Source organism: Protopterus annectens, chromosome 3.part0 (genome assembly GCF_019279795.1).
Source record: "Protopterus annectens isolate FY-2018-M chromosome 3.part0, PAN1.0, whole genome shotgun sequence".
In the NCBI taxonomy this organism is placed as follows: domain Eukaryota; kingdom Metazoa; phylum Chordata; order Ceratodontiformes; family Protopteridae; genus Protopterus; species Protopterus annectens.
The window spans coordinates 1122248276-1122265735 of record NC_056731.1 but is presented as its reverse complement, the minus strand read 5'-3'; the positions used below and the strand labels follow the sequence as shown (position 1 = coordinate 1122265735).

At 37.8% G+C, this 17460-nt stretch overlaps 1 protein-coding gene across 3 annotated transcripts in view; it reads left to right on the top strand.

Annotated features, from left to right (window-relative positions):
* The window catches only part of LAMA3 (laminin subunit alpha 3), a 2187360-nt gene that overhangs the window by 1893949 nt on the left and 275951 nt on the right, over positions 1-17460 (top strand). For all 3 annotated transcript variants that reach the window (XM_044065357.1, XM_044065355.1, XM_044065356.1), the window contains exons 44-45: positions 9704-9801; positions 14815-14862. In XM_044065357.1, coding sequence (XP_043921292.1) covers positions 9704-9801; positions 14815-14862 — 146 coding nt within the window. The remainder of the gene's footprint in view (positions 1-9703; positions 9802-14814; positions 14863-17460) is intronic.

Here is a 17460-nt window from a genome sequence, read left to right as displayed (position 1 = left end):
AGTGCATTTCTATAATTTTACATTATTACTGTTTAATTTTATTTTTCTGCTGTATGTAACATATTTGCCAAATGGTCCAGGAAATGTCTGAAATGGATCTTGAACCATCCCACCTTCCCAGTTATCAAACAACAAACAAATAAATAAAGGCAAATATTTCAGCTTCTGGGTGGAGAGAAAAAACACTAACATTAGAGAATTTGAATGAAAATATCTAAAACAGAAGGTGAAAGAACTACATTGAGTAGGGAGGTACTGTTTTCATTTACATTTATTTGTTTAAAAATATAAGTCAAGAGATCCTTTTTTCAGGCATGACTCAGCCCAGAAAGAAATTTGCATATGCAGTATATAATGTGTTTGTGGTTGCGTGATGAAATGAGAGAGCCTGAACTTATGCAGTCACTGGTAGAACACTTAACGTCTGCATAGACACTGGAACTGCGAGTCAGAAAACTTAACCACTGAGCTGCCAGTGTATATGTAAACACAGCAGTAAATAATATATAAATAAAAAATAAATAATATGAGAGAACTATTGGGAGAAAACAATCAGCGGTGGAGGTGCTGCGGTAGCGTTGTCGCCTCACAGTAAGACGCTGTCCGGTTTGATTCTCAACTGGAGCATCTTCTGCGTAGAGACATGCGTGAATGGGTGTACCTTCGTTGAAGGCTGTGCGTCAGGGCTGGTAACTCGGCACGTAAAAATCATCATTAGCGGACTGGAGTTCCGCTGTGGTGACCCCTAACCGGGAAAAAGCCGAAAGACACAACATTGGGAGAAAACAATCACTCCATAGTTCCACTGTCTGATGTCATTTAGTAGATAGATGGGATGTGCAAGAAACAGAACATGGAACTTTAATATGACTGGTTTTGAGATTATAACAAAATGAAGGAGAAGCTGAAAAGATGAGGTGGAGTAAATAAATGAGCTAGAAGAGCTGAGAGCATTCATTAGATAATTTTTTTTTTAATTTCAAATGTCAGTTATGGGTCTATACAGAAATTATAGAATGGAAAGAAGCTGACAGTGGATAATTTATTAGAATAAAGAGGCATGAAGAACTGCAAGAGAAATTATATAAGGATGCTACAAACAGAGTTGCTGTGATAGTGTGAAAGGCAAAAGGAAGTCAACATTTAAGAAATACTGAAAGCTTTAAATGAAAGGTTACAATTTTTTACATATATAGCTTAGGGGACTATGTTAAAATCAGACGTGGTGTCTTTGCTTGCCGAGAACAAAACAGTAGAACAGTCAGGAAATTTGACTAAAATCTCAGTATTGACTCATTTTTAAAAGAAGAAAAAACATGGGGATGTTGTCATGTTGGGAAAAGGTTCTGAAACAGGAGGGACTCTGTTGATACAGAGTGAATTGAAGAAGGAAGGGAATTAAATAGTTTGTGTTCTTGGGTTTGTGAGGACATTGAAGACCCGTGTATGAATTATCATCTACCACGTGAAAGGAATTGGCTGTATTGTTGGCTAGATCATTAACTAGATCACAGCATGTGAGTAGTAGATTGGTAATTTAGAACTCAGGTATCCGTTTATTTAAAATAGACTCTGGAAAGTTCCAAGAACTGCGGAGCAGTCAACTTGCCATCTGTAAAGTTACTGAAAAGAAGGATCAAGTTTAGTTAGTCAGTTATGTGAAGTGCATTGGTTTACTGAATGACTGATAACATAGTGTCTTAGTGTGGAGGTCAGATTCATGGAGGTTTTTGTAATTATGCAAAACGTCATCATTCCCTAATAATACATCTACTCACACCTCACCCATTACATCTAATCCTATCCCTCCAACCTCCAATTATACTCATCTCCCTCCTTTTTCTCTCAAGCCTATTTCTATACATATCATTAAAAATCTCCTACTAAAACTAAAACCTTGTTCTAAAGCCCAAACTTCCTCAAACTAGCTGCTGATGGCATAGCACTACCTGTCTGCATCCTAATAAATCGTTCTGTCCAAGAAGCTTATGTACCCCTCCTTTTGAAAAAAACCTTCATCATTCCCCTCAATAAAGGGGGAAGCAATTCAACAGTTTACAATTTCCGCCCAATAGCTATTCTGTCTCCTATCTCAAAAATTGTAGAAAAATGTATCCATCTACAACTCCTATCCTACCTGTTAGACAATCAACTAATGACCCCTACTCAGCATGGTTTCAGACCTGGTCACAGCACCACTACTGCCTTGCTTACCTTTCTTGAAATCATTAACTCTGCTCATGATTCTGGCAACATAGTATCTACCCTCCTTCTTGACTTATCTAAGGCCTTCGATACTGTATCCCACAAACTCCTCTTGACCAAACTCTTTTATCTCACGCTATCCTCTTCCTCCAGCAACTGGTTCACCAGCTATCTCTCAGATAGAAAAGAAGGCATAAAGTAGAATAATTGTACTTCTTCCTTCATCCACATTCCAACTGGTTTCCCACAAGGCTCAATACTGGGCCCCTTACTATTCAAAATTTTTATCAATGACTTCTATCAGAACATCCCCAATGCAAAATTTGTCCAATACGCAGTTAACTCTACCATCATCTGCTCCACCAATTATCTCCCTAAATTTATGACTCTAACCCAAGATGCCTTTTCCTGCACCAAAAATTGGATACTAGATAACCATTTAGCTCTCAATGCATCTAAATCCAAAATTATAGTATTCACCCCCTCCAGGCTCACCCAAATTAACAAAGCATCCTTCTCTATTGTCAGCCAAAACAAGACCTCTATAGAAATTGCTCCCTGTACTAAGCTATTAGGAGTCCTTATAGATGGTCAATTAAAATTCGACACACACCTACAAATTAATATTACAAAAACTCATCGGAAGATTGGAATGCTATATCGACACAACCTCTACCTTACTCCCTCAACCAAAGAACTACTAGCCACCACATACCTCATTCCCTCACTCCTATATGGAGCCCCTCTCCTTACAAATCATACTATCTTCCTGCTACAATAAAATCAATAAGTTTGCCAGCGGATCCAAATCCTCCACTCATCACTGTGGCTCCCTCCATTCTCTAAACTGGTTGGAACTTCCCAACTTCCTGACATACATTCAACTTACAAATGCACATAAACTTATTTTCAAACCCTTTAAGTGTCCTTCCCTCTCCTCCACCCTAAAACTGCAGCAGCCACATAGATTACTCAGATCCAGCAATCAATATCTCCTTGAAGTTTACAAACCAATACATACTCCAGGACAACTCTTACTATCTTTCTCCCTTGACAGATCCTGGAATTTGCTTCCCCCTCACATTAGAACTACCCATAATCCCTCCACCTACAAGAGCTTACTTCACTCTTATCTCCTCCCTCTGGGAATGCTTCTGCTCTCACCCCACCTGATGCTTTCCCCCCTTCATCATTCCTATCCCAATCTCAACCAAAGAACCCCCAATAAATCTGTTAAATTTACATTCTCATTTCAATGTTACATTTGTATCAGCTCATAAATATTGTGCATTCTTCTTCTTCTTCCTTCGGCTTTTCCCAGTTAGGGGTCACCACAGCGGATCACCTGTCCACACATGATTGGCAGAGGAGTTTTTACAGGATCGAGTTGCCAGCCCAGCGCCCAACCTTCCACAGAAGGCACACACATGCACGCACTCAAACCTAGGGCCAATTTAGAGTGTCCAATCCATCTACAACATGTCTTTGGGATGTGGGAGGAAACTGGAGCACTCAGAGGAAACCCACGCGACCACAGGGAGGACATACAGACTCCGCACAGAAGGCACCCCAAACGAGGATTGAACCGGAGAACCTCTTGCTGTGAGGCAGCAACGCTAACTGCTGCACCACCGCGGCCACCCAAATATTGTGCATTACTTGTGATGATTAATTCTCTTGTAAATATTGTTATTACTTGTAATTATTGTTTCTTTGTTTTTGTTTCTTTTGTTTTTGTAAATATTGCAAATACTCGAGCTTTTCTCCCCAGGGATCCATTGAAAATGGGCTCAACATGACCCAATGGACTTTCCCAGTTAACAAACTGCAAATAAATAAAATAAATAAACAGTTACCCTAAAATTTCAAACTAAGATGTTACTGAGTAACACTGCATAATGTTCAGCTGATAGACTAGCTCTGAGGTCGTTGAGTTACTTTTGTAAAAACTGTGAATTGATCTAAAGACTAATATATGGATAAAGTATATCCACATCCTGTCCTAAGGGGGATAAGTCCATCTATGAGTTATTAGAAAAACCACCTTCTCTGTTGATTTACAAGCCTCGTTTTCAACTGTGATGTGGGTTTCTAGCCCACAGTGAGTGCCATGTGGCCAGAATACACTATGCATTTGATAAATGGGGTCAGAATGAGTATGGCTGGGAAGCTCACCAGTCAAACAGTTGTGGTGAAGTAGTGCTCCAGGACACTTCACAAAATGAACAATGACTAGAAACAGTCACATTTTATGATATTATTTCAAAAGAACCAATATCTAGCTAAACACAGGAGTTACTAAAATATAGCCCTTTAACAAGGAACAATGGCAGCAAAACTCAATATGCAGGAGAACTGTAGTCACATAAATAATCCTGGATTGCTGAAATTTGTAGAAGATGCTGAGTTTTTAAGTTTCCTGAATGTCCTTTCTGATCCTTAATGAGCAAGTCTTGTAGCTGTTAGGTGGAAAGGGTGTGCACGATAAAGCTGAATATATATCTCAGACCTGATCAAATTAACTATTCAGTCTGCAAGTTGATGGAATGTTAAGGATAAATAAATAATATTATTATTGGTACATCAAAATGGTGGCCAAGTGAAACCGGGACTACAGATGACTCATGTTGTGCAAGATTATTTGTCTCAACTTTTCAAAAAGCATACATAATTATTACTTACTATAAGAACATTTAAACATTGGGTTTTCAACATAGATTCGATTTCTGGTCACCTTATGGGTTGCTTAAAGTGACTCTTCTTTCAGTTTTACTCCCCACTGCCCACATGAAGCTAGAGAAGTTTTGACTAAAATACAGGCCTCTGTAGTGCAAACGGTTCTTTAAAATGCATCAGGATTGCCAAGAAAAGCCTGTTCTCACATTCCTATGATATCCTGGAGTATTATAACCTATTCTTCAAAAGGACTTCACATTCCACTTCCTCTACCTCATCAAGGAAGAAATAAATTGGCAAAAAAGAAAAACTGAGCAGAGAATGGTACAAAGATTTTTGTTTACACACCTAAGAACTGCATGCATTATACAAAGATTTAGTCTATTCTATAGGCAGTTAAAGCTTCATAGATGATTTTAGGTATTACACGACTTAGAAATAATGACGATGTCTTGTATACTTCATGAAGAGAATAAGCAGATGGAACTGGAAGTATTGTAAGAAGTATTACCATAGAAGCTGTCAAAATAACAGCCACTGAAGAAGCCCTCACTCTTGTTTGCCTGTTTCTTAACTTATTTTCTGATAGGTGAAGTAAAAAGAAATCTTAAATAGTCTGTATTTGACCTTTTGGGTCATTTAGCCTCTTGCTAATTTATAAAGCAGTCATTAATCATGCTAGACAATGTTATTCTACTGTGCATGGTTTTGATAACAATAACATGGCTCTCTTTCTAGGATTTAAAGAAAAAATAACTGTGTCATGTGTGTGTTCCTGTTTTCTTCACTTTGGCACATGTGGAGAATATCTTTGCAAGAGCAGTTACTGGTTAATCTTTGAAGATGTCAACTAAAACTAGAATGTATAAACATTATCAATGTGCAGTACAAATTAGCATGTCTAATAACCATGTATATGGTGTTGGTGATTGTAAGACACAGACAGCATGGCCTTGCTATAATCAAAACCAGGTGACATGCTGTGCATGCCAGTGAATGTATAATGACATGTAAATAAGAATGTCTAGCCAAATGAGCCACATGGATCATGCAAATGAAGGAACCCAAAATGGTGGACTGAATCCAAAATATATAAAATGGTGGTGCTGCTGCCGGTGACACATTCATAGTGTACATGATGGGAATAGCAGTAGCACAGATGAATCTGTTAGGAACCACCATTGGAGCAGTGCTCACAATGATGTATGTCATCACCACCTGCACATATGGAGGAAGTATAGGCATTACTTGACATGCTATCAGCTGACAAACTGGCAGACTGTAAACTATATCCAGGTGAACAGAGATGCTTTAAGAGACCTTGTCAAACTGTATTGCTCACAAGTAGAATTGAGAGGAATACATTGTATGCCCATTCCTGTGGAATCCCAGGTATGTGTGCCATTAACCATCTTCACTACAGGAACCTTCCAGTGTCCTACTGGAGAGACTGCATGTCAAAGATATTACAAGCATCAACCTTGCAAATCCTAGTTTAGTTCTCTTGACATTATGCTGGAACATATGAAGGAACATATATGGTTTCAAGGACAGCAGAGGAGAGAACTGACACCATGCAGGCCTTTTATGATATTAGTGATTTCCCTGAGGTCCAGGGAGCCATATATTGCACCCATGTTACAATCAAGGTCCATCAGTTTCAGAGGACTTACAATGCAGTAACATGAAGGGCTTCTACTACATGAAATGCCAGTTGGCCTGTAAGGCCCAATGTGTTATTTATAATGTGTCTGTATACCACCCAGGTGGCTCACACAGTTTACATGGTTAGCACACATCTAACTTATGCCAACACTTCTTGAAAGATGATTTCCCACAGACTAGCCTGGTTGGTAAGTGCACACATATGCTAAATAGACAGGCCTTTGTTATTTGTTTTGTGTTCCAGGCAATGCTGCATTTGAAAAGGCCAGTGTGATGACCCCTGAACTCAACCCCCCCCCCCAGACCATGCAGGCAGTGGCCTATTACACAGCACTTGTGAAAATCTGAAACATAGTTGAGTGGGTATCTAAAAAACTAGAGAGATCCTTCCAGTGTTTACCCACCTGTATTAGGGTACTTCAGGATACTCTGCACATTTGCAGCAAAATATTTTTGTGTGTGCTGTGCTTTGCAATGTGCTACTGTGCAAAGAAGTGGTGCAGAAACTAATTATTATGGCTGCATCTATAAAGGATTGATATCCGAGCATAGGCAAAGAGAAAGAAATGGAGGGGGGGGTCCTAAAACAAAAGACCAGCACTGGTAGAGCTTTTAGTAGAATCTAGAGCACAAGCTGCCATTAAAAAATGAGTAATTAGTAGAGCATATAAAATACTGCATGATAACAATAAACATCAGTCATAGGAGGTTAATAAGGATTAGGAAGAGAAATGGAATAAGCAATTCACAAAGAAACAATGGGAGGATATATGTATGTCTCCCAAATGTGCAGCAAAATCTAGACGATTTAGAATTTTTGCTTGGAAATGTTTACACAGATGTTTCTATACCCCAAGTAGACTCCAGAGAACTTTTCCTCAGGTAGACAGCAAATGTTGGAGGTGTGATAGGGAAGAAAGAGATAATTGGGAACATATTTTCTGGGAGTGTAATGAGTTGGCACACTTTAAAGATTCCCTGCAGACTACTTTGTTGGCGCTACTGGGTGAGCAAATTGGTGTACTAGGGAAATAATTTTTTTCTGAGCTGTGATACAGAATCAGAATTGTCTGGACATAGGCCTTGCTGTCTAAATTATGGTGACTGCCGAAAAAGTAAATAATAGAAAATGGAAATCAAAGTCTAAACCTACTGTACCAGAAGTAGTGAATACAGTAACAGAGGTAAAACAACTGGAATTGGGATCTTTAAAAAGGGGTAGGAGCAAACTACATACAAAAAAATGGGATTTGTTGGAACAGTACATACAGAGGAGGAATGGGGTTTAAAAGAAGGCAGGACTTCAGTGAGCTATGTAATGTTTGACTGACAATGATTGGGTAGATTATAATTTATGTATAATGTTTGCAACTAGGATTATGTCAATGTAGTTTGTGATGTAAAATGCTTTCAGCTGGGATTATGTGAATATGATTTATTTTCATTTATATAAATGTATGCTTGCCCATGTCATAAGTGATAATTTAATAGAGATGCCTCTTGTTTAAAATAAACAAAGGATGATAAAATCTTTAGAAAATAATAGGAGTAAATTACATTAAAAATGGAAATTGTGGGGACAATACATGCGGAAAAATGTTTTGGAGAAAGAATGTAATTTAAGAGAAGGCATAAATGTAACAAATGATGTAATGTTGCTTTGATTATATGATATATGTAACAATACATGTAATGTATATTATTTGTAATGGTGAACTTGTTAATATGGTTTGAGTGCTTTTGTATAAATATGTTTGCCTGTCACAAGTGATAATTGAATAAAGGTGTTAAAAAAGAATAAAATTATGTATGTTAAAAAAAGGATGGCTGGATCTGTCAAGAAAGTCATAGTTTCAGCAGAAGCACAGGGTGAAGAGTCAGAGGAGGAACTCACAGCAAGATAACCACAGCCAGGGGAGAGGCAGGCTCACTGGTAAAGAGGCAGTTACTGGCCTACAACTATGGGCCATGACGTAAACAATACAGAATAAAATAATGTGTGCAACGTCATACTTGGCCTATGAAGGACATTGCATGATCTGGCTGTGCTGTGCACCAGACATCACCATACACAAGTTAGAGGGTGGACACAGTCAACACCATTTGCACAGGTAGGAGGTGAAACTGTGGCAGCTGACTGAAAGAACATCATAGTCACGTAATCTGAGAGGCTGTGTGGTCAGATATCACATCTCCAGTGGTGCAGTCAAGCTGCCATGATGTGGCTCTTCTAGAGTCAGCTGTTGGTTTGCGATGTAGAGTTCAGTCAAGTCTGTGGTAGAGAAGGGTGAAACTGTAGGGCAGTGCACATGCACCATGATGGGGTATTCCATGTGCTGATACTGAAAAACTGTGCCACTCACAAATGTGGCAAAGCACATAATGCTGTATATGAATTGGGAATACCTGTGCCTAACCACTTAAGATCCAAATCCCTCCCATAGTCACAGACTGTATGAAATACAGAAACAAAATGGATGGCAGTTGCATTTTGTCTTGTGAATGCGCTTGTGGAGACATACTAGATGGCAATTGCACTGTGTTTCTGAATGCAATTATGGAGGAAAAAATGTGCCACCAGCAGCGTCATCAGCATCGTGTGCACCCTGTCCCTGTACAGCAGGTCATTGTGCAGTTGTGCTTATCCTTGTACAAGCCTTATTTAAATTTTTTTCTGTTTTGATGGTTAAACTTGTACTCATGATAAGAGTATTATTACAGTTCTCTCAATAATTTTATTCACACATAGATGGATATGTATCTGTCTTCTATCTGTCTAGCAAAATTTTCTATCACCTGTCTGTCTGGTATCTGTATGTCTGTCTTTCCATTTATCTGTCCATCTAAGTATTACACTGAGTTAAGTGGTTTGAGCTCCTGGGCAGATACCATTTACTGAAGGGACGTGAAGAAAACTCACTCAATAAGGCATGTATTTTATCATTTAAATAATGAACAATAATATCTCCTTAATAAGGTGTGAATCTCAATAATTATAAGTAAATATTCAACTATAATAATTACTAGTAAACTACTTAAACAGTGTCTGTCAGTATATGCCTTTTACCTTGTCAGTTAAGTTAGTATCATTTACTATATGTATGCATAGACAGTGTTATCTGATCAATATATTTGTTGTTTGTTTTGTTTTCTGTAGGTGTGCTCCTGGCTACTTTGGAAATCCCATGAAAAGAGGAAGTATTTGTCGTCCATGTAACTGTGACATTTCTAAAACTTGTGATCATGTGACTGGTGGTAAGTACAGAGAGACTGAGTACGAAAGCCACAAATTCATACTGTGTTGAGAAAAAGAAAAAAAACAGGAAAAGAAAGTAAATCAGTTCTGTCACCTGCTAAATAGAAAAGGTGAAACATGTTTAGCTAGCCCTAATGATTGCTGGACCTTGATACTGAGGTTGGTAGGGCACATTTCACTGACTTTGTGCTAACTTGCACAACTTTGTCCCATTCATCAGTAGTTGTATAGAGTTTCGGATCAATTAAAGAAATTGTACCAGCAAGCATTTAGTTCACATCATGGAAAGAAAATAAGTATGTCATCGCTATTTACAAAATGTGGATTAAACAAGTTGCAAGAAAAACTGGAGGCTATACTAAAGACAGCCAAGCTTACGAATATATCACAGCTGAGATCACTGGGATTTTATCTATTACAAGTTTCTACCAACTTGTCTTTGTTATAGTAGTCACTGTAATTTTGGTTGTCCAGAAGATAATATCATGTTGTTATATATTTTATTCATTCATTGCCCATCAGACTGGCAAGTGATACACTGTCCTCTAGCTAAGGGCTGCTTTAGTGTGCACATTCCTAGAAGGTGCTATGATACTATGTGTATTTGCATTACAGCTGTTGATGATGCTACTGCCAAAATCCACAGAAAAGCCCTTAGCCTACTTATGAGGTGTAATGAACTTTCACTATATTTTTGTGGGCAATGTTTGCATGGGTAATAGATCACCAGTCTGTTTATGGTAACAGAAATTATATATTACTGATGGCCACGGCATGCTTTTAGTGCAAGCTGTAAAATATACTTTATAGGTTTAAGAAATGGAATCACCTAGTTAATAACTGTTATCTGAGCATCGCAGTAATACATAGTAAACATTTCATGAAAAGTGGTCACATATCCGAGTTTCCTGTCACTGTATTAAGGATTTTGACAGGCATTACTAATGCTGCATAGTGTCAGAAGTGTTAGTAGTAAAAAGGGTATTTGTTTTAGAGTTATTCTGTAGAGCAGAAATGTAATTTTATTTGAAATGTGTTTCTTTTTGAAGTGAAGTCACAATTTTGTCTGTTTGTTGTGTAACGTGTGAAGCTTTCAGACTATTTCATTCTTTTGAAGAAATGGTGGTCCATTTGCAATTTCCAAAAATTCTGTCACATGCAAAGCAATTTAGCAATAAATAAATAAATAATTTAGATGATTCATTGATAACAGGCAGAACAGGCTATAATAAATATGAAACAGAATGGGCTATTGTATATTAAATGATAAGACAAGGAGCAGGCTGTTAGGAGAAGCAGATTTAATCTTATCAAAAATTGTGGATATGTGATGAATGAGTGAAATTACTGTGGAAGAATCATTTCATAAGAATGTGTGAAAGAAAGAATGAGTGTTCATAATAGTTTTAATATTGCTGAGTGAAAACATGAAATTGAAATATTTGCTGGCAGTTATAAAATGGATATAGTTGATTCCATGGAGTCAGAGAGTAGAGTTACTGCATTAAAATAAGTAGTTTGACCCACAAGAGAAGCTCAGAATTGATAAATTGTCAAATTTAAATTAGACAGTGATGCATAATATAACATTTTATCTGGAAACACTATTAAAGAATGGGAGGTGAATTGCATCAATACCAAATCAGCATGGACATTACTGATATATTCAGGACACCAATTAATGCTAATGGGTCAGAAACTACTGATGATACTATAATAGTAGTGGATTAGAAAGGTAATTTGCCTACATTTTGGGCTGTTTGCCTTATGAGAAAGTTGGCATAGTAAAATGTGTTCATAGTATTTACTGAAAAATGATGATGCAAGTAAGCTAGCATAGCTACAGAAAGACATAGCAAAGATATCTTGCAAAACTATGTTGATTTTCCCAGGTTTGGGTAGTTTACCAAGAAAATATCATACTTGCATATGCCCTGATGCCATTTGAATAATACATGTCCAAAGGAAAGCACAAGTAGCTCTCAGGAGTAGAAATGATCAAACTTTAATATAAATGGAAGTTTTGGTGTCACTAAGAAGTAGTAACACTCAGTACAGTGCATGAATAGTGTGTTCACTAATTGAAAAAAGACAATATTCATATTTGTATTTATCCACAAAAGTAATTAAAACAGACCGTTCATTGCTTATGGTTATGGAAGTGGTCTCAAGTCTGCCAGATATTATTATTGTATTGCTGCAAACCAGGAATCCGACAGATAACTTAGAGGAGGAAAGTTCCACTTTGTATATATTTAATATGCCTTTAGGTAGAAATAGATTCTGCAGACATCCGTGTAGTACCTCATCTACACCAGACGTATTTCAAAGAGCAGTTGTACAAGTAATTGAAAGCTTTGAAGGTTTTGTGACCATAACTAATAAAATGAAGAACATGACAAGAGACTGTTACATCTGTTGAATAGACTGAACCAATATCACTTTTTGAATATCAGCAAGTGTCCATCTACAATCTTTTAAACTATATAGATGATGTTCTGATACCAGAAGGATTGAAGTCAGACTCATAGCAACTCAAAACATTAGTACAAATGGAAAAGCTAGAAGACAGACAGACAATTACATTTCTGGGAATGGTGCAGTATCATGAACAATTTTGTACTATGTCTGAGAAAATAGGTTTCTTAGAAAGCTGCTTGAAAATTCTATTTCTCTAGAATAGAGCAATGAACAGCAAAGGAGTTTTGAAACGCTCAAGAAGTTAGTAACAGAACAATACTGAAATATGATGATGCAAGTAAGCCCATTGTGTTACTATTAGGTGCACACCAGACTAGCATAGGAGCTTTGATCTTTTTTGTATGTTTTTTTATGACAATGAAAAAAAAAATTACCTTGGAAGGGTTCAAAAGTTTCACAAAACAAAATGGCTTTAAGCACTTTATGTGTTCATCACCATGCCAAAACAAAACAGATAACAGAGAGATTTACTTAAATGCTCAATAATGCTGTTATGGGAATGAGCTCTGATAATAAACCACCACTAAACAGCATAAACAGTGTTCTTTCTCTTTATTGAAGTGTATGTAATAACCACAGTCACAAATACAGTCATAGTAGTACAGTTTCTAAAGTGAAACCTGAAGTCATGTCTGGAGTTACTGAAGCCTAATATTCAGAGAGAGTACATCAAGCAATTCTGTCAGCTAAATGAGAAACACCCTATATTTTAGTAGCTAATAGCCACAGACTTACAAATGACAACCTGGTCAGACTGCCTCTTCAGCAGGACCTGTGGTATATATAGTAGATGTGGGAGAGCCAGGTGGATGTGGTATGGGGCTCAAATTCTTCAAGGCACCATGCTATCATAAAGCCTAATACCAATTTCAATACATTTGAATTTTTTGAAGGAGATACAGATGACCAGGTTTATGTCACTAGAAGAATGGCCGACCAGTACCATGTTTCAAGGCTGGAAGGCTAGAGTGCAGCTGCCACACAGCTTCAAATGGAGGATCGTATCATGTAGGTGGTTGATGTAATTATAGACACTATGGTCCCAAGACCAGTGCCGTTAAAGTGACACTGGCTGTAACAACTAAGAAAGCTCACCCAGATAATGCAACTGTGAGAGAAAACAGTTTGACTGAAAACTGATGCTAACATTAAAGTGTCATAACACAACAACAGTGTTTACACATATCAATGTATCTACTATGTTGCTAGTAGCTAAATGTGATTAGTTTATAATATATCTAGTTTATCTTTCAAATGGAATGGACCTTAGTAGATTAGGCATGTACTTGTGTACTTTGCTGCATGACAGCTGGTTAACAAACGGTCAAATCAGATTTAAGCAACATAAGCTCAAAAAAATCAGGAGTTAATCAGAAAGTAAAACTTCATAGTCTAAGCAAGTACAACAGTTTGCAATCTTCTCAAAGGTTGTGCAGCCTAAGACTGGTATGTATAAGTTGGGAAATACGGGGTCTTATCTCATTGCACAAACACTTCTTTATTAGACTGTAATAGTGTATATGTTGATTAACTGCTGATTCAGTGAGTTTGTATGATAAGCTCTGATTTGATAGATCATCATTCTTTCTTTCTTAGTGGACCTGTGTGCACACATTAGTGCAGATGTCACTGTGTAACATTAAAAAAGGAAAGAAACGTTAGCATTAACTCTTGCTTTGCTCTACGTTTATAATATGGCTATGCAGTGTGATGTGATTTTGACAAAAATATAACAGATACTCTTAATATTTATCCACTTCTGTCTTTAGTAAATGTAAGCTTTTTTCTTATTCTTATAGAGCATATGTGACGGTAGTACTGCTGTATTTTTTTAATTAAGATATGTACTCATTCATTACTCAATGAGAGACATACAAGCAGTAAATTAAAGATACTTTGCACACCTATTATTTTACTCTCTTTCAGACTGAGTGATATGCAGCTATTTAACTGGTTTAGGGAAATGCTTGTTTTAGATTTTCATTTGTTTTGCTTTCCCTGAGCCCCTGGGGATTGAATAGCAAAATAAAATTGCTTTTCCATTTGCTTTAGCCTTTAATGCTTAATACTTCTCCAGTAGATTTACTGAAATGTTATATTATCCCTTTCTCACTGCTTTATTTGTTTCACATACTTGGTAAGTTATTGACCAATTCACTGAGGCACTATTGCTCTCTGAGAATGTGTCTAAAACCATCGACATCCATGTCTTTTGTCATAATCATTGCTACAATATTTCAGAAAAATAAAGCTAGTGTACTTTTGCATTGATCTCAGAACAAAATGGTTATTTTGATAAAACAACCATCTCACTTTGTTCGCTGTGCTCTGTTCACTGAACCATGACTCCGGTAACTTTCCATGTGCTTGGAGGCATTAGCTTAGTTTTACCCTTAGAAAATATATGCAATTTGAACTTCATTTGACACATCCCTAGCATGCAGTAAAAAATGCATTGTGAAATATAAATGACAGATTGCTTACTTTCACATTAACATTTTAAAAAACATGTTTCTATTCTCCATTTGCAGAATGTATGGACCTGGAGCCCAAAGATACAGACACAGATAACTGTGATGGTAAGGAAAGATTCACCCAAGTTTCATTGATTACATGCTAATTTTGATTAGGATGTGTTGCTTAAATATGTTTATAATGCAAGAATTAGTCCTTGCATCTGACATACAGGATTTATTTTTTAGTGATTAGACTTAGTTACCTACTGTATGAAATCTCTTCAGTGAAACATCATATTTTCTGGTATCTACCATGCCAAATTATGTTCCTCTTTACTCTTTACACCCATTATGATTATAAGTTACCATGCCCCAGTTATTGCTTTGTAACGATATGTCCCTTCTGCGTTGCTGGGCTATGCAATGTCAATTAAAGTTTTACAGCTAGTTTATGCTTCATATAATAACATTCATAATGTGTTTGATACTGTCTAAGTGCAGAATAATTGGGGAAATAGTTATATTTTCACCTGATCAAGGGCTGCTAACAGCAAAATAAAACAGTTTTTAAGGTCTGGATGATTTTATGGAGCTTCTGAGAGCTGCATTTTGCAGCTTTATCCAAGGTTTGACAGTCTTGGAATTACTGTCCTTAGATAATGGGTGCAGTGTATCTCCATCTGTATATTGAGTGTTGGATGGAGTCACCCTATAAAATATAGTTCCAGTCAAATTATATTTGGTCTGTGGGATTTTGATAGCCTGTACCATATTAGAGGAAGCACACTAAAAATAACAGTGAGTAATAACATTCATTTATAAATATTTTAACTTCTATAAATATCAGACAAGTGTGACCACTCCCCTGGTGCAACCAATAACCCACTTATTACTACAGTGGCGGAGCCACACTGTCCTTACCATTGGATCTGTCTGACCACTAGACTCATTAACATGTGCCATCAGTCAGTTAATGAGATATTGTATTCTTGGCTAACCTCATACTCAAAGAAAATTTAAATGGAGGAAAAAGAAATCAACAGAACAAGTAAAACAGTTGCCCCCGTGCTTATTCAGTTATAAACTTCTCACATTTAAACTGCTTTACTGCAGCACAGAGTACAGCAAATTCTATACTGCCATTATGTTACACTGAAACAAAAATGCTGTGTGTGGTCCACTCTTCACGCATCCTAGGAGTGAATTAGACAAGGCAGTTCACACAAGTTGCACAGTTTTTTTATGAAGTACAACCAGCATGAGAAGCACCATGAATGGCATTGAGTTCACATTACCACTGAAGTACTTGAGAAATATGCTGCTGTGCTTTTTGGTGGAGAAAGGACATCTACAGGAATATATTACAGTAAGGACCTGTCCTGCAGCACTGCAGTGCACAGTCTACAGGAATATGTTACAGGAAGGACCTGTCCTGCAGCACTGCAGTGCACAGTCTACAGGAATATGTTACAGGAAGGACCTGTCCTGCAGCACCGCAGTGCACAGTCTACAGGAATATGTTACAGGAAGGACCTGTCCTCCAGCACCGCAGTGCACAGTCTACAGGAATATGTTACAGGAGGGACCTGTCCTGCAGCACCGCAGTGCGCAATCTACAGAAATATGTTACAGGAAAGACCTGTCCTACAGCACCGCAGTGCACATTCTACAGAAATATGTTACAGGAAGGACCTGTCCTGCAGCACCGCAGTGCACAGTCTACAGGAATATGTTACAGGAAAGACCTGTCCTGCAGCACCGCAGTGCAAAGTCTACAGAAATATGTTACAGGAAAGACCTGTCCTGCAGCACCGCAGTGCAAAGTCTACAGGAATATGTTACAGGAAGGACCTATCCTGCAGCACCGCAGTGCAAAGTCTACAGGAATATGTTACAGGAAGGACCTGTACTGCAGCACTGCAGTGTACAGTCTACAGGAATATGTTACAGGAAAGACCTGTCCTGCAGCACCACAGTGCAAAGTCTACAAGAATATGTTACAGGAAAGACCTGCCCTGCAGCACCACAGTGCACAGTCTACAGGAATATGTTACAGGAGGGACCTGTCCTGCAGCACCGCAGTGCGCAATCTACAGAAATATGTTACAGGAAAGACCTGTCCTACAGCACCACAGTGCACATTCTACAGAAATATGTTACAGGAAGGACCTGTCCTGCAGCACCGCAGTGCACAGTCTACAGGAATATGTTACAGGAAAGACCTGTCCTGCAGCACCGCAGTGCAAAGTCTACAGAAATATGTTACAGTAAAGACCTGTCCTGCAGCACCACAGTGCACAGTCTACAGGAATATCTTACAGGAAGGACATGTCCTGCATCAAGAAATCTGCACAAAGCCTGACAAAATGGGGGGACAAAGGCCCAAAAATAGGGACATATTTAAATATTGCTCTGAAAAAGTTAGAATGTTGCTAGAGTAACAGGGTTTAACATACATTTTCTGAAGGATTTGAACTCTGAAACTCAAACGTATGTCATTATTTAGTGACTTTCAGCTCATCCCACTTATTTTCCAAAAAACACACATTTTTTGAGGAATTGACTAAAAATGTGAGCCAAACCATCTGGACATTCTGCAAAAATCTGCAGACTTGAGAGGTATGCTCCTGCTGCATTACGTTTTCCTCAACTTATGCAGTGGTGTAAATTATCATGTCCTATCGGATGATTACCAGCTGATGCACTGTAACTACCCATTTC